Genomic DNA, 24733 nt, shown 5'->3' on the forward strand with positions numbered 1-24733 from the left:
TGAGGCTCTTACTTACTATCAGCTATTAATTTAAGTCATTATCAGATATTAATTTAAAATTAAATACACGTAGTATTATATGGCAGGTGTTTGCTACCAAGTTTTAAAGAAAACTGCAACCCTGGCACAAGGAGCCAGGGGCAGCCCCAGCTCTGGCAGGATGAGTGTACTCAGTTATAGTTTCACATCCCTAGTACATACACTGAAGATCGATGAGGAGTCCTGTGGCACCTTATAGACTAAAAGAAGTGGTGGAGCATAAGCTTTCATGGGCAAAGACTCACTTCATCTGACGAAGTGGGTCTTTGCCCACAAAGCTTATGCTCCAACACTTCAGTTAGTCTATAAGGTGCCACAGGACTCCTCGCTGCTTTTGCAGATTCAGACTAACAGGGCTCTACCCCTCTGATACCGAAGATCGAGGAACACTGCGATAAGCACGTAAATGCACAAAGGCTGTACTTGGCCAGGCTATTAGAGAGAAAAGGTGGGTTAGGAAGGACGGTATTGCCACACGAAGAGGTGCGCACATGTGGTGCGAGGCGCTGCTGCCGTAGCCCGATGCAGAGCACGGCGGGCTGCCCAGGGCCCTGCTGGGCTCTCGGGAGGGGTGAGCGAACCAGATCAAGGCCGGACTCATCGCTTGTCTCCGCGGCGGGAGCTGGGCTCGGGGCTATCCCCAGCCCCGCACGTCAGCTGCTGCTGCCGCGCATCTGGCCGAGTCCGGCCGCTCTCGTGCCAGCTGCAGCCCCCAGGGGAGCAGGACCAGGCTCCGCGCCGGGTCTCCCTGCGTGCGCGCGCGGGAGGCGGCAGCACGAGAGCAGGTGTCGGTGTCTCCGCCTCCCCCTGCGGCGCCGGCCCGGCTCTCAGCCCCGCCCCCAGCTCCGAAAACCCGGGGCCGACCCCGCCGAGTCACCGGCGCGCACCGCTGTACGTGGGGGGCGCGGCCGCCGAGCGCCATTCGGCCTTCTCCGTCTTGTGCTTCTTGTGCTTCTTGCCCATGGCGGCCCCGCCGCGGCCGGAGACAGCCGGAAACGGAAGCGACGGGAGAAGCGATGCACTTCCGGGTGAGCGGAAGGCATGGAGGGGAAGTGGCCACCGGCGCGCGCGAGCTTCCGGGGCAGGGGGCGGGGTTTCCCTCCCCGGGTTTTTTTCAAAAGCGGCGGCGGCGGCTGCTGTGGCTGGTGCGCGAGCCCGGCCCTTCCCTCAGTGGCGGCAGCGGCGCGCGGAGCGGTACGTTCGTGCTGGGGGGAGGGGCTGCGGCTCTTCGTGCTGGCGCAGGATCGGGCTCCCTGGAGCCCCACAAGGCTCCGCTCAGCGGCCTGGGTCCAAGGCTGCGCCTGCGCGGGCCCCAGGGCAGCCCGGTGGCGCGTGAGGCCCGGGTGCTCGCCGGCCCAGGGCGCGGCTGTTGCGTTGCCAGGGCGATGATGGGCCCGAGGCTGTGAGGCCGCGTTTTGCGATTGTCAAGGCCCCCGCACCGGGGCTTTTGGTGGTTTAACGGTAAAAACCCACCGATCTCTCCCCCACCCCCCCCCTCTTTCGTTAGCGCAGACACGGTGGAAGGTTTGGGCTTCCTTGTGTTAATGGCTGATCTGTCAAGGGAAGAGGTGAAGCGGGGGGGGGGGGGTCTCCAACCTTTTTACGCCCAAGAGCACTTTTAAAATGTCAGAACAAGCCAGGATCTACCCCTCCCCCATCCTTCCTCCAAGACCCCACCACTTCCCTGAAGTCCCGCCCCTTCTGTTCTCCATCACTTGCTATCCCCAGCCCTTATACGCTCTCAGGGTATGGCCACACTGCCTTATTATTATTATTATTATTATTATTATTCTGCAGGAAGAGGTTTTTCCAACATTTGGCCTGTCTAGACTGGGCCAAATGTAAGAAAAACCCCTTCTTTCAGAAGCCACCTAATTCTTTGTGAAACAAGGAATACAGGAGTTGCCGAAAGAGCATGTTTGCTTTTCTGCTTTAAAAAAAAAAAAAGTAGAACAACAAACCTGTCCTTGGACGCAGAAGAGTTTATTTTCCAGGATACCTCTGGAATCCTGGAAAAAACTCCTGTAGTCTAGCTGTGCCCTTACTGGGTTGAGACAGGTGGTGCGGGCTTTGTGGTGGGAATGAGGGATTTAGGTGTGGGAAAGGGTGAGCGGTGCAAACTCTGGGAGGGAATCTGGGTGCAGGAGGAGGTGGAGAAGGGGATGCTGGCTTAGGGAGGGTGCTGCAGGCTGGGGAGTGTTGGGGTCAGGTGGAGGGTTGGGGTGCTGAGCAAGCCACAAGCTTGTGGATGTAGGAGTCTGGGTTGGGGTGTGTGAGGCGCTCAGGACAGGGAGGTTGGGAATATGATGAGCTCAGGACACGGTTTTGCAGTGTGTGGAGGGTGCAGCAGTGTTGTGGTAGGAGACTGAGGATGTGTGGGTGCAGGAGTTTGAGGATGTGAGAGGCTCAGGACAGGGGTTTCCAGTGTATGATAGACTCAGATTTGGAGTGGGGGAAGTACAGAAGTGTTATGTACCAGATGGCATGCAAAGACACTGGCTCAATCCCTGGTCCCCTGCTATGTCTTAGGACAACCCCCTGCTTCTGCTCTGCATTCTTAAAAGGACAGAGCAGCTGGTCCCGTGGGTCTCAGCAAAAGGCCTACCCCATCCCTGCTGCTGTTCTGTACAATTAAAAGGATATAGGAGCTGGTCTGAAGGTCTCAATTTCAGACCTGTGGACTGGCTTCTCTGTTCTTTTAATAGTGCAGAGTGGCAGCAGGGGGGAGCTTGTGCTGAGACTCACAGGACTGGCTGCTCTGTCCCTTCAATAGTGTAGAGCAGTGGAGTGTGGGAGGGGGCTTGTGCTGAGACCTGCGGGACTGGCTGCTCTGTCCTTTTAAGAATGCAGAGCAGCAGCAGGGGTTGTCCTGAGACCTGGTGTGGGACCAAGGATTAAGCCAGCGTCTTTGCACACTGGTTCCTCCTGGTCACTTTAAGAATGCAGAACAGTAGTGGGGGATTGTGGTGAGGTTTGACGTCAGCCAGAAGTAAGTGCTGTAACTGCTCTTCCTTATCGAGTAGTCGATGGAAATTCAATGAACTACTTGATTAGCAAATTAACCGCTACTTAATATCCCTATTCCCCAGGGATATGTATTGGTGATCAATCTTATTAAATGTATTCATAAATGATCTGAAGAAAGGGGTAATCATTGAAATGATAAAATTTGCTACTGATACAAAATTGCTCAAGATAGTTAAGACCACAACAGATTACAATGAGCTTCAAAAGGATCTTAGAAAACTTGTGTGACTAGGCAACAAAATGACAGATGAAATTCAGTGGTGATTAATGCTAAGTAATGCATATTGGAAAATATAATCCCAACTGAGTATAGAATGATGAGTTCTAAATTAGCTCTTACCACTTGAGACATCATGATGTCATTGTGGATAGGTCTCTGAAAACCTCCATTGACGGTCAAAAAAGCGAACAGTACTGGGAATCATTAAGAAAGTAATAGATAAGATGACAGAAAATATTGCCTCTATACAAATTTTGGATGTGGAAGTTTAACAGCGTACACAGTTAACTCATGAGCCTGGGCTCATGAGTTAACGTGCATTGTTACATGCAGGCTCCAGGTATGCATGGGAGCTGCCTGCCATCCTGTGCTGGTGCCTCTGTATCAGAGACAATAGTGGGAGGTAGGGGAGGGAGCAAGTGTGAGCTGGTATGTGCAGGGCTCTCGGGGTAGCCAACTCCCAATGCATACTGGCTCTTGTGGAGCTGCCTTCCCCCATCCTGTGCTGTTGCCTCTGTATCAGAAGCAGCAACACTTGGTGGGGGGAGGGGGTCATAGGTTGGAGCTGGCTATCTCCCTTTATGCACACCAGTTCTGGGTTGCTGCATGCCCCCTCACATGTCTCTGAAAATTTCAGCAGTTACAGCAGCGTAGGGGTTGGGGTAATGTGTGTGCCGTTGGATTAGGCAGGGGAATGTTATGGTTTTCTTAGTAGGACCACACTCAGGGTATCCTTCAGGCAACCTGCCTCACCCAGCAGCAGTATTTCCCTTTCTGAAAGGGGGTGCAGCTTCTGTCTTTGAAGAAGCTGTGGATGTTTGATGAGCCTGACAAAGGACACTGCTTGTCATGGTAAATACAAGTTGATACAACTTTTTTAGGTTATCACTTTTATGTACGTTTTTCCTTTTTAAAAAATTACCTTTTTAAAGTCTGAAGTTATGACAATTTGTTAGTCTAAACTTATAATAAGCTGTATGACTGAGTCCTGCATAAATTCTATATAGAATATTTTAAATAATATGAAGGAGGGATGTGAAGGACTAGTCGCTCCCCTTCCCCTCCCCCCCCGCCTCCCCCCCCCCCCCGCCTCTATCAGATAGAGGCAGCAAGGGGCGAAGCAGGGGGAAGGCAGGGTACTTCAAAGCAGCAGCATTGCTGGGCCTGGGGATCTGCAGGGAAATCCCAAGCTGACCCAGGGCTTTTGTGCTTTTGTCTTTGAAATGTAGCAACAGCCCAAAGGCTGTTGCTACACTTCAAAGGTGGAGGTTCCCTATCGACTACAGTAGTTGATGCAAAAATGCATTGGCTATTTGATTAGTCAATTACCCGATATTTTACATCCTTAATATGAAGTAGCAAGAGAATAATTGTGTCAAGAGCATGTTTGATAAACAAGGCAAGTGTAGAACCAGAAACTAGTGAATCAAAATTAGACCTAGTTTCCAAAATGCTAACTGATGGACAAAATAATGAGGGGATGGATTGTTCCATCCTCACTCCCTTTTTGGGTCTGTAAAGAAAGAAACGTAGAGTGGGGCGAGACTGGTTGCTGGAGCTAGCTTCATCATGACTGAATCCCCACCATCTCTGGAATCCCAGATTTTCATCCTAATCCTGAGGGATGTCTTGACATGACTGGGCCAGAGAGAAACTAAATCCCAAGCGCCACCTTTGATGACACAGGATCAAACTTTAACAAAAACTTCAGTAAATTTCTACTGACTTCTTTTCCCTAGGTCAATTACCACCATTTTTTTTATACTGGCTTTTGAGACTTTCAAATACTGGGAGATTTTTATCTAAAATTCCTTTCTAAATAAAGGGAAAGAAAAAAAATGTTAAATATGGAAGCCTCAGTACTTTACATTTCAAATGTGTTAACTTTTTTCTTAATGAAAGGTTACATGAATGTTAATCATGTGTTTGTCATGGTACTAAGCAGATTGGAGTGTCTATTTCCTGATCTTGCTTAACATTGGACAATGACAAGGGTTATGCCAATGCCTTTATCCATGTATTTCATCTAAACAATGCAACAGAATGAGTTTATAGAGAAGTTTGTAGATGTGAATGGCCGAAAGCTTATCTAATTCATGTAGAGTTGTGGACTGTGGTATGGAAATTTGCATATATTTGCCTGGATTTGAATATCACTGCTTCAAGTGTTACATTTAAAAAAAACTCTGTATTTTCTTTTTCATAAATTGGGGAGGAGGGATTGGTGGAAAGATTAAACAGCCCTCTTCTAGTGGTGATGTTAAATTTTGTTTATTCAGCTAATTAACTAGTCGATGGATTTTCCATCGATTAGTCAGTAAGCAGGGGAGCCACAGGAGGGTTAGCTCCTAGCCCTGGGAACTAACCCTGCTGCAGCTCTGCCTTTTTAAATATATTAAGAGCCTGCCAGTTTTTAATACATTTAAAAGTCTGAAGCACACTGAGGGGGGCCCAGTGTGATCTGGGACAGCTGATTCTCAGCTTGCACTGGCTCTCCCTCCTCCTTGTGCACACCAGCCTTTTAAATGTACTAAGAGCCTGCCGGCTCTTTATACATTTAAAAAGCAGAGGTGCAGCTTCTGGAACTGAGCGTGAGCTGGGAATCAGCTGTGCTGGGGGAACTGGCTTTTAAGCCGGCTTCCCCCAGCACCGGCTCCTGCTTCCCCCCCTTGACTAGTCGACTATCAAATAAGCTTTTGCTTATTGGATAGTCGAGTAGGTGACTAGTCGCTTACAACCCTATCTTCCAGAAAGTGTTATAGCCACACTTGTACATTCCCACTGATATTTCATAAGTATTAACTTTGCATTATTTTTAGAAAAAGGGGCAGATATTTTTTTCATTTTGATGTTTTCATAGCTTTTCAAAATAAAGGTTAATGGAGGCATTTTTGTAATCAAAACTGTTTATTTTCTTTTTAGGAATGAATAAAATGGATGAGGCAGCTGATGACTTAAAACAGGCACTTCCAAATGTTTGTGATTCTGTGCAGATCCATGTAGAAGTTCATCAGAAATCAAACAGGTTTGGTTTATATTTTGACCATTTCATAAGTATACAAATGAAGTCCAACATACATCACAAGAACTTAGTAGCTTTTCTAAAAAAATCTTCATTTCAAGTAAAGGTGGTTACCACTAACAACCAGTTAACTAAAGAAAAATAAAAAGTTGTACCATCTGTATATTAAACTTATTGTTCCTTTTAAGAAATGCACATTTCACTGCCATAAAGTTAACTCTGACCTTGGATTTTTATTTAATATATTTTTATCTTGATATTACTGTGTCAGTATTGATAGTATTGTAATCATCTGATTAAATATCAGCTATTAAGGATGTATCTACTTTTTTATGACAATAATATACATGTTGTCTAATAACAAACCCTGACAATCGTAACACTGTCAGGATAATACAAGTATGTAAATGTAAATTTTGTATGACACACAGAGTGCTCGTATATAATCTTTTTATTGACAAATGTTTCTTTTTTGGATTAGTTATGAAAAAGTGCTGTTTGTTTTGGGTCATATTTGAACACAACAAAACAAAGTTATTTTTAAAAAATGATTACCACTTAATATATTGTGTGATACATGCAAAACTTAGGAGGTCTACAAATATTTCCTTGCCTTTAAGTACTTTAGACTTAGTTATGTAAAGTTCTATAGCTTTCACTTTTTTCTTTTGCGTAGGCAAATTAATTTGTCCTCCATTTAAATAAAATGGGATGAATCAGTCATTAGATGATTATATTAAATGAGTAACTAGTGTTGGCAAGATAATTTCTGGAAACAGACCTTCATATTTTCTTAATAGCTCTGTTTTTTTAAAAAAGTCAATGAAAACGTACTGTGTACTAGGCAGATATCACCTTAGTATGTTTATAAAGGACATGGAAAACAGTCATGCAATAAGTTATCTTAGTATCTTTGCACTGGTTTTTGAAATTTTTTTCTATTGAATGCTGGATTAATATGATGGGCCTCCAGACTATATTTATTAGCTTTTCATATTCTGTCAGCTTCAGTGATGGAGAATCATGCTATGAATAACAGCAATTTAAAAATACTTTACTAGCCCTGCCCTAAGAAACTGCTTGTACACAAACAAGTGTAACAAAGACACAAAACTCTTCAGACTCACTCAATTTATGTATGTGCATATCTTGGTATGTTTGTAACTATAGTGTTGCAAGCCTTATCCTTCACTTTTCGTCACATCTCCAGTTGAGGCTGCAAATTGAGAGCAAGGACTATGATTTTTCTGTGATTTCTGTGTAATAGTTAGCATGCTTCTGGATACTGCCAAACAATAGTAATAGCTATCTATGGAGATTCACAAAATGCTTATGACCATGATAATTAAATGTTACATGGATTTTTAAAACTTTGTGTCTAAAGTTTTTAATATTTCAAGTGTGTTTTGGTATAATCCCTCTCCTAGACTAAACAAATCATCACAAGTTAAAATGACTATTACTAATTTTAGTTCTAATAAAGCATTTTTCATCAAGTAGAGGAAAACTGATACAAACAAAAAAAAAATATGGTCTGACTAGTAAACTGCTGAATATAGGAATACAAAAGGAAAAGTTCTGTTGTGCTTAAAATGGTTAACTGCTAAAATGCATTGTTTACTTAGAGGTAAAATAGGTTTCCTTTTCCCCAAATCTTTTAATAAACTAGAGATTCTCTTTTGTTGCCATATCATCCTGAGTTGTCATTTGTTCTCAGCCTGGGATAACGGAGTCTTCAAGCTAAATATAGAGCCTTCTATCCCCTTTTCTTCCTTTTCAAGCAAAAGCTCTAGGTTGCATAACTGAGTTTCATTCAATAAAGCTGCTAGCGTTGCATTCAGAGTTTCCGTTGCCGCAGTCAAGCAGTCAGTAATGTTCTTTTGATTTTAATGGCTGTTCCACTTCATCTGTGTGCACACTAGTGCACTAACACTGGAGGTTTTTTTCCATTAGTGGTACTCCTCAAGGCAACATGTGTCCTCTGCTGCTTTATGTGCAATGATATAAAGGTCAGTGCCATCCCTGATCCCTTTCAGTTCCTCCTTATTGCCTGTGATGGTACAGGTTGTACCTCCCTTAACCGGCATTCTCTGGTCTGGCAACATCTGTGTTCTGGTAGGAAGAACTGTGTGTGGTGGTGGTGGGGGCAGCAGGGAGATCTGGCCCCAACAACTGGGCAGTAGCGGGGGCCAGCAGTGGTTGTGAAGCTCCATCCCTGGCTGTAGCCAGAGAGTTCCAACCCTGGACGCACAACTCCAAGCCCTGCTGCACAGCTCCAACCCCAGCAGCAGCAGGAGTTGGAGAGCTCCAGTCCAGGGAGAGACAGCTGGCCAGGCAGCAACAAGGTGGGCAGTGGCAGCAGTTTAGCATGGGCCACTGGGGAGGAACCTCCCTTAGTCCAGCAAATCCCCTTGTCCAGACCAGTCAGTTCCTGAGGGTGCTGGACCAGAAAGGTCCAACCTATATTTAGAACGTAAGTATTTTCTTTCTCTACAATTGTTTTCTAGTGTTGAAATTTATCAAGCTAGCTACAAAACTACTAGATAAATACTATTTATTTAGTATTGTTTGTACTTAATGTGTTCTTTTCCCGCTTGGTCTGGGTTCCCATGCCCAGTTCTCAGGCATGCCATAGTCTCCAGGCCTTGCACTGGATGCAAGAAACCTTCCTTTTCCCCGTTCCTCCCAATTCTAGCTGTCTGAAGTGCCTCAGAAGTTCATGTCTGAAACAGTTGCCAGAATTGCCGGAATTTAAGCCCTTAATTAAAACAGACAGGAAGGCAAGACGAAGGTACCTTCTTATGGTGGCAGCCTTGTGTCTGCCTTTGGGGCCATTTCACTCATGATACCAAGTATGTCTGCTTCAGCGAGGAATGCACCTCCAGGTATTGCAGGTTTCGATGCTAGTCTTTCTTTGGTACCAAGGAAGAAGCATAAGCAGATGAAATAGGACTATTTTTAAGAGGTCCATCACTTAGCAAGCATGCAGTGGTCCCTAGGGAGGACAAAACATAGTTGTGAAATTGCCAGTACTTCTGAAACTGACCAGTGCTGCACTATCATTGCAGTCACCAGTTTCTATAATTTCGTTTGAACAGTATTAAGGCAACCTTTTGGTGGCCACCAGCCTGGAGCTATGTACCATGGAACATAGTCTCTTGTGTCTCCTAGAACCAGCTGAACCAGTGTTTCAGGAGATATTCTGTCTGGTACCAATGAACCATCATTCTGACTTACTTGAAGTTAGAGCTTAATTGTTGCTACTTCGGGCATATTTGAACCCTCCTGTGCCTCTGCTTATGTTGTCAAGAGGGCAAACTAGTGTACATTCTTTAGTACCCTTGTCTATGCAATCTTGATATTCCTCGTTAACATCAAGGGATATCACACCATCTTGGTTGGGATGATGAACCCAAGATGCCAAAATGGATTTTATTTGTATTAGTTTTAGGGAAGAAGACTCCTTCCGGGAATCTTCATCCTTCGTACCCCGCTAAGGTTCCATGTTAGCTCATGGGCATGGTGTCTTTGTGAGAGAGAGTTTGAGAACTCAGTGGTCATATTGGAACCCATTAGGTTTCCCTTTCACACCCACATGCTTTCTACACTCCTCCCTCTAGATCTTTCCAATAGGTATTTGGATAATTTGCATGGGAAGCCACATAAAATCAATCCCAGTACTGAGTTGGATACCAAATGAGCAACCTTCCTCAGTGGATCAGGAATTACATGAGGCTGTACCTCAGCTGGCTTTATGTTCATCCTCTTTGTCTCATGATACAGTAGTGGTCTCTGGTGTGCCCTGACCTTTCCAGGAAGATTACAGAGTTTATCAAGACCTGTTTAAGAGGATTGCCTTCTCCCTGGATGGACAATTGGAAGTAATTCAGGAGAGCACGGGGAAATTGCATGGATAGGTATTCATGGCTCCAGTTATCCGTTCGCCCTCTAGAGGGCCCATGAACCACTCATAATCTCCTCTTTGAGACATGACCCTTTTCCTTAGCAGACTTATGATAAACTGCATGGTCTCTTTATGAGCACTGAGCACTAAATCCTCAAAAGTTTTCAATGTAGCACTCTAATCCTGGAGAACAGTTCTGTGCTCAGTCATTCCAGTGTTATCAATTCTTCATACCTCAACCACGTGACCAGTTTAGAAGAAAACAAAGGTCAAATGTCTACCACCTCCTCCCTTTCATCCTACACTGAGCTGATCCAGACAATCTGAGAACACCAAACAATCCATCTGACATGATAGTTGAAGACAGTTTAATTTGTTATGCGAGCTTCTCTTTTTGTTGTTGTTGTTGTTGTTGCTTCCGAGAGGCTATCCCAATTCCTAAGCTCTCGGACCTGTACTACTACAAACAAGTGGCTCTTAATTCACATCTGTCATCTTTAGTTTTTATCTCCATTCTAACTCCTATTCACCATCCCTTTTCAAGGACCTCTGTCCTGTGGAAATTATCCTTAAAAAGGTGAAATCTCTCCTGTTCTTGGGAGCCATGGTGTTTTTATTCAGGCTGTTTAATCTCTCTCTTCTAGTCCTAACTCACTCAGGTTTTTGAAGAGTCTCGGCGAAGTTCCACCCCCAAGTACAGGATCTTAGTTCACCTTGAACATCTTCATCCAAGGCTTTTCATCAAAGTGGTTTCTCATTTCCATATCAAACAGACAATGCATTTATCTCCTTTCTTTCCTAACCCTCTTGCACATAATGCTGAAGAGAGAGATGCCACACATCTAAGGAGAACATTTGTATTTTATTTACATAAGACTAAACTATTTAGTCATTCTAACAACTATGGACAGGATGTAGGGTATTCTAATCTCATCCCAAAGAACTTTGTTATGCATTTCCTCCTCTATGTGTTTATGCTACAATATGGCTAATGTAATTCCAACAAATAGGGTGCTAGCAAATGCAACAAGATGGCATGCAGCCTCTTTAGTTTTTCTAGCTAAAGTGCCTGTATTGGACATTTGTAGAATTCAAACTTGTCATCAATACATATTTTTGCTTGCCATGATGCTATCTTTTAATAGGGGAGAGAGCCAAAATTGGATATGAATAGTTGCTTCCGTCAGTTTTTGGGTAAACTGTGATCCTCCTTTAAATTGAACTGCTTTTGAGTCTGCTGGAGTAGAGTGGATGTGTACAATCACTTGAAGAAATCAGTTATCAACCTGTAACTGATAGTCTTTGAAATGCGATCCTTCTATGACTCACTGTTCTTCCCCTCTATCTTGGGGTCTGTCTAGTAAGAAGGAACAGAGGGGAGAGGGGCATGCATTCTACTCTTTATACCATTGTGCAGCTGCACAATGCAGTAGAGAGTTCATGACCTGCCCCAATGAGTACTGCTAAAGGAAACATTTCTGATACTTGTGCACTGGATTTGAATATACCATAAGTGGAATGAACATGAAACATAGCTCAAAGAATAACATTTATAGAACAGGTTAGAAGCAGTTTTTCTCTCCTAGGAATTCTGCACCATTGCACATTAAGAATTTGCAATGACATTGTTTTGTGTGCAGAATGTCCTTTTCCCCCACAGAAATGGGATGCAAAGCTGCTGGCTGCCACTGGACCAGGCAGGGTACAGCTGGGGAAGGAGTTAGGGAGTTTCTGGCAGCTGCAGTTTTCTGCACACCTTAAAAGCAGGAGGCAGCGCACAGGAACCTCCACATAAGTCTGGATCCAGCTTCAGGCTTTCTCTCCCTCTGGATTCCTGGACTGGGGGGGAGGAAGGGAGCACAGCTGGATTTGGGAGGGGCAGAGGTATGGGTGTTTTGGGTAGGAGGTGTTCCATGGCTGGGCTCTAGGTGGTGGGCATGTGGGTATCTGGCCACCTGCTAGGATCTGGGATGAAGGGACAGAGAAATAGGAACTGGATTGTCATAGGGGTTTATTTATCTCTCTGCACTTGGAGGAATTTTTGTCTGTACTGTTAAGACATACTTGCTGATAAGTATTTTGAAAAAATTGCCAAAATACTTGAAAATGAAGTGATTATATAGTGTTGTGACAAGATATGCAGCATTTTAAAATATTGCGCACAGAATTTTTAACTTTAGTGCAGAATTCCCCCAGGAGTATCTGTGTGCTTTTTTCAGTGTAGCTTCTACTAGTATTCTTTGATACTTGCCAGAAATTAAGCTATCAGTTATTAGAACACTTGTTCTTCAAGGAAAAATCATTTTCCATTTTTTATTGTTTCCCAGCATTTTAGGGGAAAGACCTTTAAAATATCTATTCAATATCTTCAACTATTTTAGACAATGGAAGAGAGTATGCTTATAAAGTTTGCAGATGATACCAAGATAAAATTATAATTTAAAATGATCTGGACAAACTGAAGAAATAGTATGAGGTAAATAGGATGAAATGAAAGAAGGACAAATGCAAAGCTCTCCACTTATGAAAGAATAATCAGTTTCACACATACAAAATGGAAAATGATTATTTAAGGAGGAGTACTGCAGAAAGGACTCTCTGGGCCACTTTGGACCACAAACTAAATGCGTCAACGTTTGATACTGTTACAAAAAATAGTAAATGTCATGTTGGGATGCATTAACAGCAGTGTTGTAAGTGAGATGATGATTAATTCTGTAGTAGTTGTGCTGATTAGGCCTCATCTGGAGTATTGCATCCAGTTCTGAAAACCCACATTCCAGGAAAGATGTGGAGAAATTGGGAAAGATGTGGAGAAGAACAACAAAAATGATTAAAGATGTAGAAAAATGACCTATGAGGGAAGATTGAAATAACTGGGCTTGTTTAGCCTGGAAAAAAGGCTGAGAGAGGACATAACAGTTTTCAAGTACCTAAAATAGTATCATAAGAAGGAGGGAGAAAAATTCCTCTCCTTGACCTCTGAGGATAGGACAAGAAACAATGGTTTTAAATTGCAGCATGAGAGGTTTAGGTTGTACATTAGGAAAAACTTCCTGTCAGGGTAGCTAAGCACTGGAATAAATTGCTTAAGGAGGTTGTGGAATCTCCATCATTGGAGATTTTAAAAAGCAGGTTAAACATTTTTCAGGGATGATCTAGATTAGGCATGTCAAACTCGAAGCCTACTGAAGGCCTCACAAACAAAAGCTGATAGCTTTCAGGGCCAGCAAAGAAAATGTACTTCTTCTGGAAAGTCGTAATTATTTATTATTGTAGATTGTTTTAGGTATATTTTATAATTTTTCAGGACTTGTTTGAATACAATAATTTGAGTAAAATTATTTGCTCATATATATAATGATTTTTAATTTAAATATAAATTTAAGTTTTGGTTTTTTTTAAACCCAATCCCCCTCTCCCAGAGCAAGGCACTCCCAACCCCCCTGCTCTAACCCAATGCTCTCCTGCAGAGCCGGGCAGCCCCAACTCTCCTGCCACCACTCCAACCCAATGCGTGGGCCCTGGAACCGCTGCTGCCACGCGCTGCTCCCACCAGGTGCTGGGGCGTGTGCACAGAGCGGTCGCCCACGATCAGGCACTGAGGCACGAGTAGTCCAGGCCCGTGGCTCAACCGGGTGAGTCGCACTCAGATAACTTATAAATATGTAGTTGCAGGCTGCAAAAAAATTCGATCCGTCTGTGTTCAGGCCACGTTGAGCCCGTGGGCGGCATGTTTGACATGCTTGATCTAGATCGTGCTTGGTCCTGCCGTGAGTGCAAGGGACTAGATATGATGACCTCGAGGTCCCTTTCAGTTCTAGTATTCTATGATTCTATGAAAAATAAGCTTTTTGAGTATCTTAATCTTGCATGCTTCCAAGCATATCACAGGTGCTTAAATCATGTTGTTTCTCTCTTGTTAGTACCTCAAAGAAAGAAGATGTCCAGCTGAATGTCTTAAAGCTACTAAACAGACATAACGTCGTTTTCGGTGATTACACATGGACAGAGTTTGATGATGGTTTTCTGAACAACAATGTGCAATCTGTGTCAATTGTGGACACGGAGCTAAAACTGAAAGAAAGACAGGTACCCAATTTTTTTTGAAAGATAAAGGATAACATTTTTCTATTTTAAAAAAAAAAATCTTATCAACTTGCTATTACATCAGATTAAATTATAGTAATTTAAATCAGCTAAAGATAAGAGTAAAATAATTAATCTGTCAACTATTTCTTGTATGTTTTATTTTTGTTTTTCAAAATGTTCATGGGTTTTCCATGTGAGAACCTAAGGAACAAGTACAGCAATAATAACTGCACCACAAAAGATGGATACAAATTTTCCAAAATTATTTCATTTCTCCCCTGCCAATGAAGCAAACGTGCGTATACAGTATTAAAAAGGTGTATTTCTACATGAGGAAAACAGGCAGTGAGAGATACTAGCAGAACACCACAAACTTCATACTGGATCACATTCTCATTTTCAAACGAGCAAATTAATTTCTTTTGCTAGATAACACAATGTAAATCTGCTGTCCCCAATCATTCAATCATGATTGACTTTCACAGGTCAATCTGCAACTCAGTCCTGCATCTCTCCCCCTCACTCCTTTGTTTTCCAATAGAAGACAGCACTAAAGCATCAGTTGAATTCAAGTACAGGCTGCATGCTGCCTTAGTCCCAGGCTGATTTACTGGATGCCTTCTTAGCAGGGAGTAGGGGAATTTGTTGCTTTTACTTTGAAAGGTTCTTAAAGGGACAGGGGGATGTTGTGAGGTGTGTGGGGGCAGGGCTCACTGCTTTGAATTGCTGATAGGTTCCCTCCTCTGATCCTGAGGAGGAGTCATCAGAAAATTGTCCATCACCTAGCTCCTAACCTGGGCAGGAACTGTCTGCAGCACAGAACAAATTCCAGCAATGCCCAGTGGCCCAGTGTGCTTCCTTTCCAGTCAACAGGAAGAGACTATGGGGGAAATCCCCCACAATCCCTTAGTCCTTGTAGGCTCCCCTGCTGCATCAGTGGTTGGTGGTGAGAATTCTCTGCAACTCCCCAGCCCAGTCAGTAAGGGAGGGAATCTCCAGCAGCTCAATGGACACTGGGGTGGGAGGAATCAAAATTGCCAGTCAAAGGAAGCTAAAGCTTGAGCTCAGCCTTGATTAAACAACCAGCCCCAGACAGGTTAATCCACAAATACGCAAGGTACTTACCAATCCCATCCCAAACAGAGAGCAGCCTGAGCATGACAGAGGCTGTAGAGAATTAACAGCTACCTTGGTAACTGCTGCAGGATGACAGAAGTACTCCTTTCTCTTGATTGAGGCTTAGAAATGCCATTAATGTGTTTCCAGTACAGAGCCTGGTGCTCCCAGCCAGGTGGGGAGATGAAATGATTGTCTGCTTGCTGTAAATTCAAAATGGTATCTGATATTGGGCCACTTATTGACATAACTGAAATAACACACACTGGCTCTCAGAAATACAATCCCTGATGATGCCACTGCACACCTGGTTACAGAGCTCTGCGACTTTGTCTTGACTCAACTATTTCCCATTTGGGGACAATTTATGTCTTCAGGTCAGCGGAACAGGCCCCCACATGGCCCCACAACATGCCAGCATCGTTATGGCTGACCTCAAACAAAGTTTCCTCAGCTTTTGTCCCCCTAGCACTATTCCTTTACTTAGCTGCATTGACATTTTCATCGTATGGACCCATGGGAAGGAAAGAGACCCTTGAAGAATTCCACAGGGATTTCAACAACTTCCACCCTACTATAAACTTCTGCCTGGATCAGTCCACACAAAAGATCCACTTCCTTGACACTACAGTACAATTACATGATGGCTACATTTCCACCACCTTATACGGGAAACCTACTGACCGTTAAACTTATCTACAAGCCTCTAGCTACCATCCCAGACACACTTCACAGTCAATTGTTTAAAGCCAGGCCCACAGATACAACTGGATGTCTGTGGGAGTAGAGCAAAGAGACAAACGCCTATAGGATGTCTATTGGGCATTCTTAAAACTTAAATTCTCACCCAGAGATGTGAAAAAACAGGTTGATAGAATCATAGAATAATAGGACTGGAAGGGACCTCGAGAGGTCATCGAGTCCAGCCCCCCGCCCTCAAGGCAGGATCAAGCTCCGTCTACACCATCCCTGACAGATGTCTATCTAACCTGTTCTTAAATATCTCCAGAGAGGGAGATTCCACCACCTCCCTTGGCAATTTATTCCAATATTTGACCACCCTGACAGTTAGGAATTTTTTCCTAATGTCCAATCTAAACCTCCCCTGCTGCACTTTAAGCCCATTACTCCTTGTCCTGTCCTCAGAAACCAAGAGGAACAAATTTTCTCCTTCCTCCTTGTGACAAGGAGATAGAGCCAGGCATCAGCATCTTCAAGATAAGCCCAACAAAGAAAACAAAACACCACACATCTTCACCTACAGCCCTCAACTTAAGCCTCACCTGCACACTTATTAACAATCTGCAACCTGGAAAATGACCCCTCATACTCACACGCCCTGGGAGACAGGCCAGTCCTCACCTACAGACAACCCCCTAACCTCAAAAATTCTTTCCAGCAGTCCCACAGCACACTTCCATTATACTCATTCAGGAACCCACCTCTGCAGTCAACTCTTGCCAACTCTGTCCACACATCTGTACAAGGGACATCATCATAGGACTTAACCACATAAGCTACCACATCAGAGGTTCATAGTACTGCACATCCACCAGTGTGCTCTATGCCATCAAGTGCCAGCAGTGGCCCTTTGCCAAATATATTGGCCAAACTGGACAGTCTTTATGACCAAGGATTAATGGACACAAATCAGATACTTGAAATGGTAACACCCAAAAATCTGTTGATCACTCACGAATGAATCTAAAAGTGACTATTATTTCAAAAGGTCACCTGGAGAGAGAAACTGCAGAACTTGGTTTCATTTACAAGTGTGACACCTTGAATAAAGGTTTAAACAAAGATCTGACCTGGATGGGCTGCTACTTTCTACATCTTAATGACATCATAAACTAAGCACTGGGTACTTAGAATACTTAGAGCCCACTCTATTAGCCTCATTGAGTATGGACACACTAATTCAGTGGTTCCCAGCCTTTTTTATGCCAGGGACCAACAAAATCCATTCACAAACTTTTGGTGGACTGTAACACTTTATTTGCATATTTATTATGCAAATAATGAACATTACTGGTCTGCCTAGCCCCAACCCAGGCTGTTGGTCCCCAGTGCCTAACATCCTTTGACCCTCACCCCATGCCCTTTGACCCTTTAACATCTGTCCCCTAAAGCCCATGCCAATCCCCTCTTACCCTGTGACCCCACCATGTTCTCACCCAACACCTCTTTGCCCACATACCCGAACACTCCTCAGAGTGAGGCTGAAAGTCCACTTGGAAAAGCTGAAGAGATAGATAATAGATGAAACAATATTGTGGAAAAAATAAGTGATGACTCTCATAATGCCTACATCCTTTTTAAGCCACACTTCTGATCTCACTGTAGCTGTTGCAAATTTTAAAGGATGTACAAAATAAATTATAAAGCATGAAGCAGCCCATTCAGTCATAAAACAATCTGAAATACAATACCAGCTGTTGAATCAAAACTGCTTGTTTATCAAGGTGGAAAGGGTTGTGTCCTTCCACTGTAGTTACAACGACAGAAATTTCTATCACTTGTGTGCACTACTGCAGCTGCAAAATAAATTGGGTCAGCTTGGGAAATGGTCCATTCAAAAACCAGAAATAAACAGAAGACTTCCACTGCAGGAAAGCTAGTGACTGTCATTAAGATTAGAGAAGAAAATGGCAAGTGAAAAATGTAGTCAGTATTCACCAAACTAAGAGGGAGATACTGATGAATGTTATGATAATATGTATAGATGAAGCAGTTGAAGTTGATAAAGATAATGTAAAACAAAATACTGCCTAACAAATTTATTAAAATAACTTGTTTAATTTCATTTTTCTTCTCTTGTAACTGTTAAGACTTGAATAAAGTTTAAATTTACATACTAGCCTAACATTGCTAAAAGAGGTAACTTTTCAGTATTGAGCTTCATTTAACTCACTTTTTTTTTAAACTAACTTGCTTTTTGTAATTTGGCATAAGTATTTATCTATGCTAAGTCTATTGTTGACCAATTTTTGGTTACAGTTTGAACCTCCTAAATCTAGGACTCTCTGGTTCAGCCAGACCATGGATGTTGCTGCTCCAGAGAGCCCCGGTGCTGGGGAGTGATAGCTGGCTGGAAGTCCTGTCCCCAGGGAGTTGCAGAAGCAGAACAGTGGGCAAGCCCCGATCCCAGAGAACCCTGGCAGGGCACAGCAAAAATTGGGCAGCCAGTGTACCCCATCCCTGGGGAGCCCTGGCCAGGCAGGAGAGAACCTGGGCCGTGGCGGTTGGGGAGCTCCATCCCCAGGGAGCCCCAGCCAGCTGGAGGCAGCAGGCCAGAGCAGCATCAGGGCAGGAACCCAGTGGCAGTTGGGCTGGGGTGGAGCCAGCTGCAGGGAGGAGCGGCATCCTGAGAGGCCAGTGGCAAGGGATCTCCTCACTTCCTGAAAATTTCCTCATTTGGAACAGGTCAGGTCTCAAGGGTGCCAGACCAGTCTGTACTATTGTTCTGACTAGTGCCACTTTTTTACTTTGACCATATTTTATCAGCATGTGATTGGTTAGTTGGCCACTGACTTTTTCATCAGTCAAATGCTGAACCACATAAATCCCCCAAAAGTAAACTTCAGAATTCAGACTGAAATTGTTTTCTTCATACAGACAAACTTCTTATTTTTAATTAAGGAGCTGAATGTTTAAAAGAGGTTCACAGGCAATAGGCTTCCTAAGATCTTTGATCCAGAGAGCTTTGTAGCTTCTTGTTACTCTGATGTATAGTAGAAATGTAGAATGTTCAGTCTCTCATCTACCACATTCAAAACCACCAAATGAATTGAAATAAGGTAAGATGCACAGAAGGTATATGAATACCATCTCATTCTCCGTATGATTTATTGGAGTTAAAAATAATTGGACTAAAATTCAGTCACTGGTTCTAAATGTATATAGCTGTCTACCCAAAAACCTCAGTTTGCTTCCGTTTTTAGCCCACTTCTTAAACTTGTTCAGCTTATTTAATATCTATAAAAATAAGACTTATCCTCTTATTAAAACTGACTTTTTTCCTATCGTAGCCCATTGATTTGAGCAAATGCAATCTCTCAATTCATATTTTTCATCTGAATGACGAAGGGCCAAGCACTGAAAATCTAGAAGAAGAGAATGAGGATATTGTTGCAGCCAACCACTGGGTGCTACCTTCAGGTACTCTTCTTTGATAGCCAGCTGGGATGGTCAGTGAGAGCTCCACAGTAGCAGGGGATGAGAGGAAAAATCTGAATGGGAGGGCACATAGTTGTTCCGCTGCTATAGGGCTGCTTGTTCAAGGTAATCTGAATATCATCAAGCTGGGAGGGGTTGCATATGCTTTGAAGGATAGGATTTATAATTGAAAATGATATGGAGAAACTGGAGCAATGGTCTCAGGTAAAGAGGATGAAATTCAATAAGAACAAATCCAAAGCATTCCACTTAGGAAATAATCAGTTACACACATTACAAAATGGGAAATGACTGCTGTGGAGAGGGATCTGTGGGTCATCGCGGACCACAAGCTAAATAAGAGACAATAGTGTGGTGCTGCTCCTGCAAAAAAGCAAACATAATTGTGGGATGAACTAATAGGAATGTTGTGAACAAGACACAAGAAATAATTCTTCTGATGTACTCTGTGCTGATTAGGCCTCAACTGGAGTATTGTGTTCAGTTCTGGATGTCACAGAAAGATTAGGATAACCTTGCAAAAGTCCAAAGAAAAGCAACACAAATTATTAAAGATTCAAGAAAACATGAACTGAGGGAAGAATGAAAGAACTGGGTTTGTTTAGTCGGGAAAAGAGGACAGAGAGGCAACATAACAGCTTTCAAGTACCTAAAACATTGTTACAATGAGGAAGGGGAATTATTCTCCTTAACCCATGATGATAGGACAGAAACAATGAGCTGACGTTGTATCAAGGGAGATGTAAGCTGTATATTAGGAAGAACTTCCTTCTGTCAGGGTGGTTAAGTTCTGGAATAAATTGCTTCCGTAGGTTGCAGAGTCTTCATCATTTGTGATTATTAAGAGCAGGTTAGGCAAACATCTGTCATGGATGCTCTAGATGATGCTTGATGCCATAGGGGACTAGACTTGATTACTTCTCAGGGTCCCTTCTAGTTCTGTAATTTTATATGGGATGAAGCTTTGTCCCCAACAGGTGTGAGGGACCAATCAACTGATGGTTATTTTTTATTAGTCATCAGAGGTTTCTGGGAGCTGGCACACAATTTTGAAGTACTAGGAGGTAAAGGAAGTGTTTTTGTGGTCATGAGTGAAAATGCATGATATAAATCAGAGGTGGGATACCTTCTTTGGGTCAGGGACTGCTGACCCAGGAAAATCAGTTGGTCCCAGGCTAGTAGATTTTGTGGGCTCCAGCCCTGTGGTGGGAATAGCAGAGCAGGCTGGAGTGCCAGCATGGGCTTCCCAATGCTGAGGGGAGTCCCAAGCCTCAGGGGCTGGGTCCATGCAAGCCTTAGGTTCCCCACCTCTGATCTAAATGAATCCTTATTTTACAAGAACATTTCACAAATACACACAGCCTTCTGCTCTGGTACTTGTATGTGCTAATCTTGGGCACCCATTTTTGCTCTGCACACAAGGTATAATTCTATGTATGCACATTTGTCTCACTGTATATAGTGGACATAACTACACCACTATTTAATACTCATAGACTTTAAGGCCAGAAAGGACCACTATGATCATCTAGTCTGACCCCCTGCACAATGCAGACCACAGAATCTCCCCCACCCATGCCTAGAATAATCCTCTCACCTATATCTCAGATATTGAAGTCCTCAAATGATGGTTTAAAGATCCCAAAATACAGAGAATCCTCCAGCACGTGATCCGTGCCCCATGCTACAGAGGAAGGCGAAAAACCTCCAGGGCCTCTACCAATATACCCTAGAGGAAGATTCCTATCTGACCCCAAATATGGCGATCAGCTGAACCCTGAGCATGTGGGCAAGATTCACCAGCCAGACACCCTACTGCTTAAGGGCTTTCAGGATAGGAGGCTTTTATATGGCATATGTTAAGATCTATTGGAGAGTTCATTAATTTGAAAATGAGCAATGTATTGAATTCTTTAAATATCACTTTATTCCTAATTCTTACTCTGTGAAAAATAGAAGATCAAAGCCAGTAATTGGACAGACTGGTATTATCCCATCTTGTCAAGTCATTTATTTAAGAAGGCTGGGGGGGGGGGGGGGTGGGAGGGATGGACGGAGATAGTGAGAAGAATAGAGGTGTACAGTGGCCTTGTTTCTAGAACTGGAATAAGATTTACCCCTAAATGTATCGAAGTTGGGCTGCCATGGCTGTTCCCAACTCTGGCACTCCAACTGCAGAAAATGGGTGCCCACAGAAGACCTTAAATGCCTTGCTCTGCTTACAAAAACTCCCCAGAGTCACAGATTCACTGACTTTTGGGGGGGTAGCTGCCACCACCAAGTGAAATAAAAGAAAACCCCTTTCTTCTTGAACCCAGGAAGAAAGCAGTTGGACTTCGTCCAGAGGGGTATCTCTGAACTCCTTTACCACAAGAGAGTTTGAAAAACAAAGAGAAAACAAACTGCAGTCTCTGGTAGCTGACCATGTCTTAGGCAGGCATGCATACACACACAGAGACCTCCTGTTTCCTTCCAGCACACCAGAATCAAATCATTGCCTTAAAGGTGATTTTATTAACAAAACAAAAAGGTATACTTGATAAAGCATACGTAGTGCTTGGTGTTACAGAGCAACTGAGTAAAACAAAATAAAACGCAGAACATCTCTGGGTATGCTCTTAGAGAGTGAATGGGGGAGGGAAGACAGATTCACAGAGAAGTAACCAAACAACCAAAAAAAAGAGAAATGCCCTGATTGGGACTAAATACACCTTTTCCCTTTACTCACGATCTGTGCTGATCTGTACTTCAAAGCCCAGTTCACTCCCTCGTCCAATATTTCTTATAGGCGTGGTAATTCTGAGTACTGCATCTGCTCCCGCCAGCCATTCTTAGAAGTCACACAAAGGAAGAATAGACCAGGCATCTATATCCAATTCAAAGTTCAGCACTGTATCCCATTAGTTCTTTTGGCTCCCTGCCAACTACCTGAATTTAACTCTTCAGTCACCAACTTCTGGCCAGCACTCCTCCTGTCCATCACAAGGACCTGATTCTCTCTGCTATTACCATGACATCAGGAGAATCAGATTGGGCACTCTGGTGGAAATGAGGGAAATAGCAGTTCCATGGCATTCTCTCCCTTTGACCAGTCCTTTGAAAAACTTTGAGTACACCATGTAGTTCGAGCGCCACTTCTTGGGAGACTCTGTGGAGGGGAAGATATTTGTTCGTTTGGGAATCATTTTGTATATAACACATTATGTAAGATGATATGTGAGGTGGTTCTCTCCCAGCCACTTTCTCAGCTCCTACCTTTAAAAATCTGCTGTGATTAAGAGGGAACCTTGCTTTTAAAACCTTTTAGGTTTCCTTTCTGAAAGTTCTGAAACTTATTTATAAGCTTTTAATGTTCCTGTTTTAAAAACACTGCACATTAATGCAAACCAAAATAAGCAGTTGATTTTCACTTTTCTGAAACTGCTTGATTTTTTTTCTGCCTTTCTCGCTTACACGCTTACAAGATGATAGTCTTGTAAATAAATTTAATTATAAAACTGGACTTTTTTTTTAAATAAACCAATATCCTGACTTTCAATAGATTTTTCACTCTTAGTAAATTTGGAATTTCACTCACTTTTACGTGTTTAACACGTAAAACAAAATAATTAGGAACAACTTCTATTCAATTTAATTTTTCCCCTGTATATGTGAAATGTTACTGAAAATTGAAACCAGTATATAATTTAACCCATACTTACAGCTATTGACCAAGTAGTGTTACGTGGCAGAAGTTGTAAAACTGTCTGATTCACTCATGAATGAAATTAACTGATGTATTTTAATAATTCAAAATTGTCTGTTCCCTATCTTTAATTATGATTGAGCATCTCTCTTATCGCTATTAAGGGCCAACTTAAAAATCTATCGGTATTATAAAGTACCGTTGGATAACAAATAACTGGGATTAACAGTTATGCATTAATTAATAATGTCTAATTGTTTTGCAGTTGAATTCCATGGTCTTTGGGAGAGCCTTGTGTATGACACTGAAGTGAAATCACATGTAAGTTGAATGAATAGCCTCTCTGTGGACAAGGAGGTCTATACAGGTAGCCTGTATTAAAGTGCTGCAGCTTGAGGGAGAAGCAGTCTTCACAAATTTGTTTTGTATACTTACAGAACTTATGGTATGTAGTATTGCAGGAATGTTGTATTGACTTCTCAGTGAAATTGTATCAAACAGAAAATCGAGAGTTAGCAATAGAAATTTAAAATATACTATTGAGTATTATTCTAATGATAGATGAAGTCAGTATAGAATCAAACCTCTTGTTACCTTTCAAGCAGGAAACTAAAAACTGAGGACATCATTCTTTTTGGAAGCGAACATTCTTTTGTTTGGAGCATTCATACTATTTACATTTGTTATAGGTAAAGCAATTTACAAATTGCTTGCAATAGCAAATAAACAATTCCATAGGAAATAAAGAAAATGTGACTGGAAACAATTACTTATGATTGACTATCAATATATATCTTTCTCAGGTACAGCATATAGTTAAACATTGTCAAATAGTATCTGATGTGATGACTACGATGCGCACTTCTAGAACATCTAAAAGTAAATGTAATATGGATATGACTGAAGCAAATCTATCATTATTCCAGACCAGCAACAAAATCCAGTTTTTCATGTCACAAATTAAATAAGTTATCATTGCTCCTTTTGTATTTTTCAGCTAAAACATTGACAGACTGGAGAATAATCCATTTTCAGAATGTATGATACAGGTAGTTAAAAAACAAATTACAGAATGATGTCTCTTCAGTTACAGAACCCATACAACTCAGAATTCCATTAAATGTAAATGTTCAACGTTTAGTAGAGCAATGGAAAATGTCTTCCTTATAGCTGAATATGATAGTGATATAGTTCGTATTAAATTGACAGTGTGGAACAATACCACCAATTAAACACTTGTTCAATTACCTATCTTACAAAACCTCTTGTTCATTGGGAATCCATTTGCAATATCAATACTCTATGCCATTTCCAATTATATTGGCAGAAATATTTTCAAAGGGAACTATGCTTATTGTATTTAGAGGAAAGGCACTAAAAATAAGTGTCAGAGAAACAAAATAAATGCTTGGTATCAGAGAGAGAAAAGTATGAGGGGAAATAAAAAGG

At 42.5% G+C, this 24733-nt stretch overlaps 2 protein-coding genes across 9 annotated transcripts in view; one reads left to right on the top strand and one right to left on the bottom strand.

Annotated features, from left to right (window-relative positions):
* Positions 1–1051, bottom strand: part of BRD9 (bromodomain containing 9) — a 45253-nt gene extending 44202 nt beyond the window's left edge. For all 5 annotated transcript variants that reach the window (XM_075921575.2, XM_075921574.2, XM_075921573.2 and 2 more), the window contains exon 1: positions 927–1051. In XM_075921575.2, coding sequence (XP_075777690.1) covers positions 927–1002 — 76 coding nt within the window. In that variant the 5' untranslated portion in view covers positions 1003–1051. The remainder of the gene's footprint in view (positions 1–926) is intronic.
* Positions 937–24733, top strand: part of TRIP13 (thyroid hormone receptor interactor 13) — a 45070-nt gene continuing 21273 nt past the window's right edge. The window contains exons 1-5 of one of the 4 annotated variants that reach the window (XM_089776465.1): positions 937–1067; positions 6209–6311; positions 14139–14304; positions 19452–19581; positions 23550–23605. In XM_089776465.1, coding sequence (XP_089632591.1) covers positions 1001–1067; positions 6209–6311; positions 14139–14304; positions 19452–19581; positions 23550–23605 — 522 coding nt within the window. In that variant the 5' untranslated portion in view covers positions 937–1000. The other 3 variants (XM_075921576.2, XM_075921577.2, XM_006113042.5) reach the window with 3 other exon arrangements.

The sequence above is a fragment of the Pelodiscus sinensis genome, chromosome 2 (assembly GCF_052426305.1).
Source record: "Pelodiscus sinensis isolate ZL-2025 chromosome 2, ASM5242630v1, whole genome shotgun sequence".
NCBI classification, from domain to species: Eukaryota; Metazoa; Chordata; order Testudines; family Trionychidae; genus Pelodiscus; species Pelodiscus sinensis.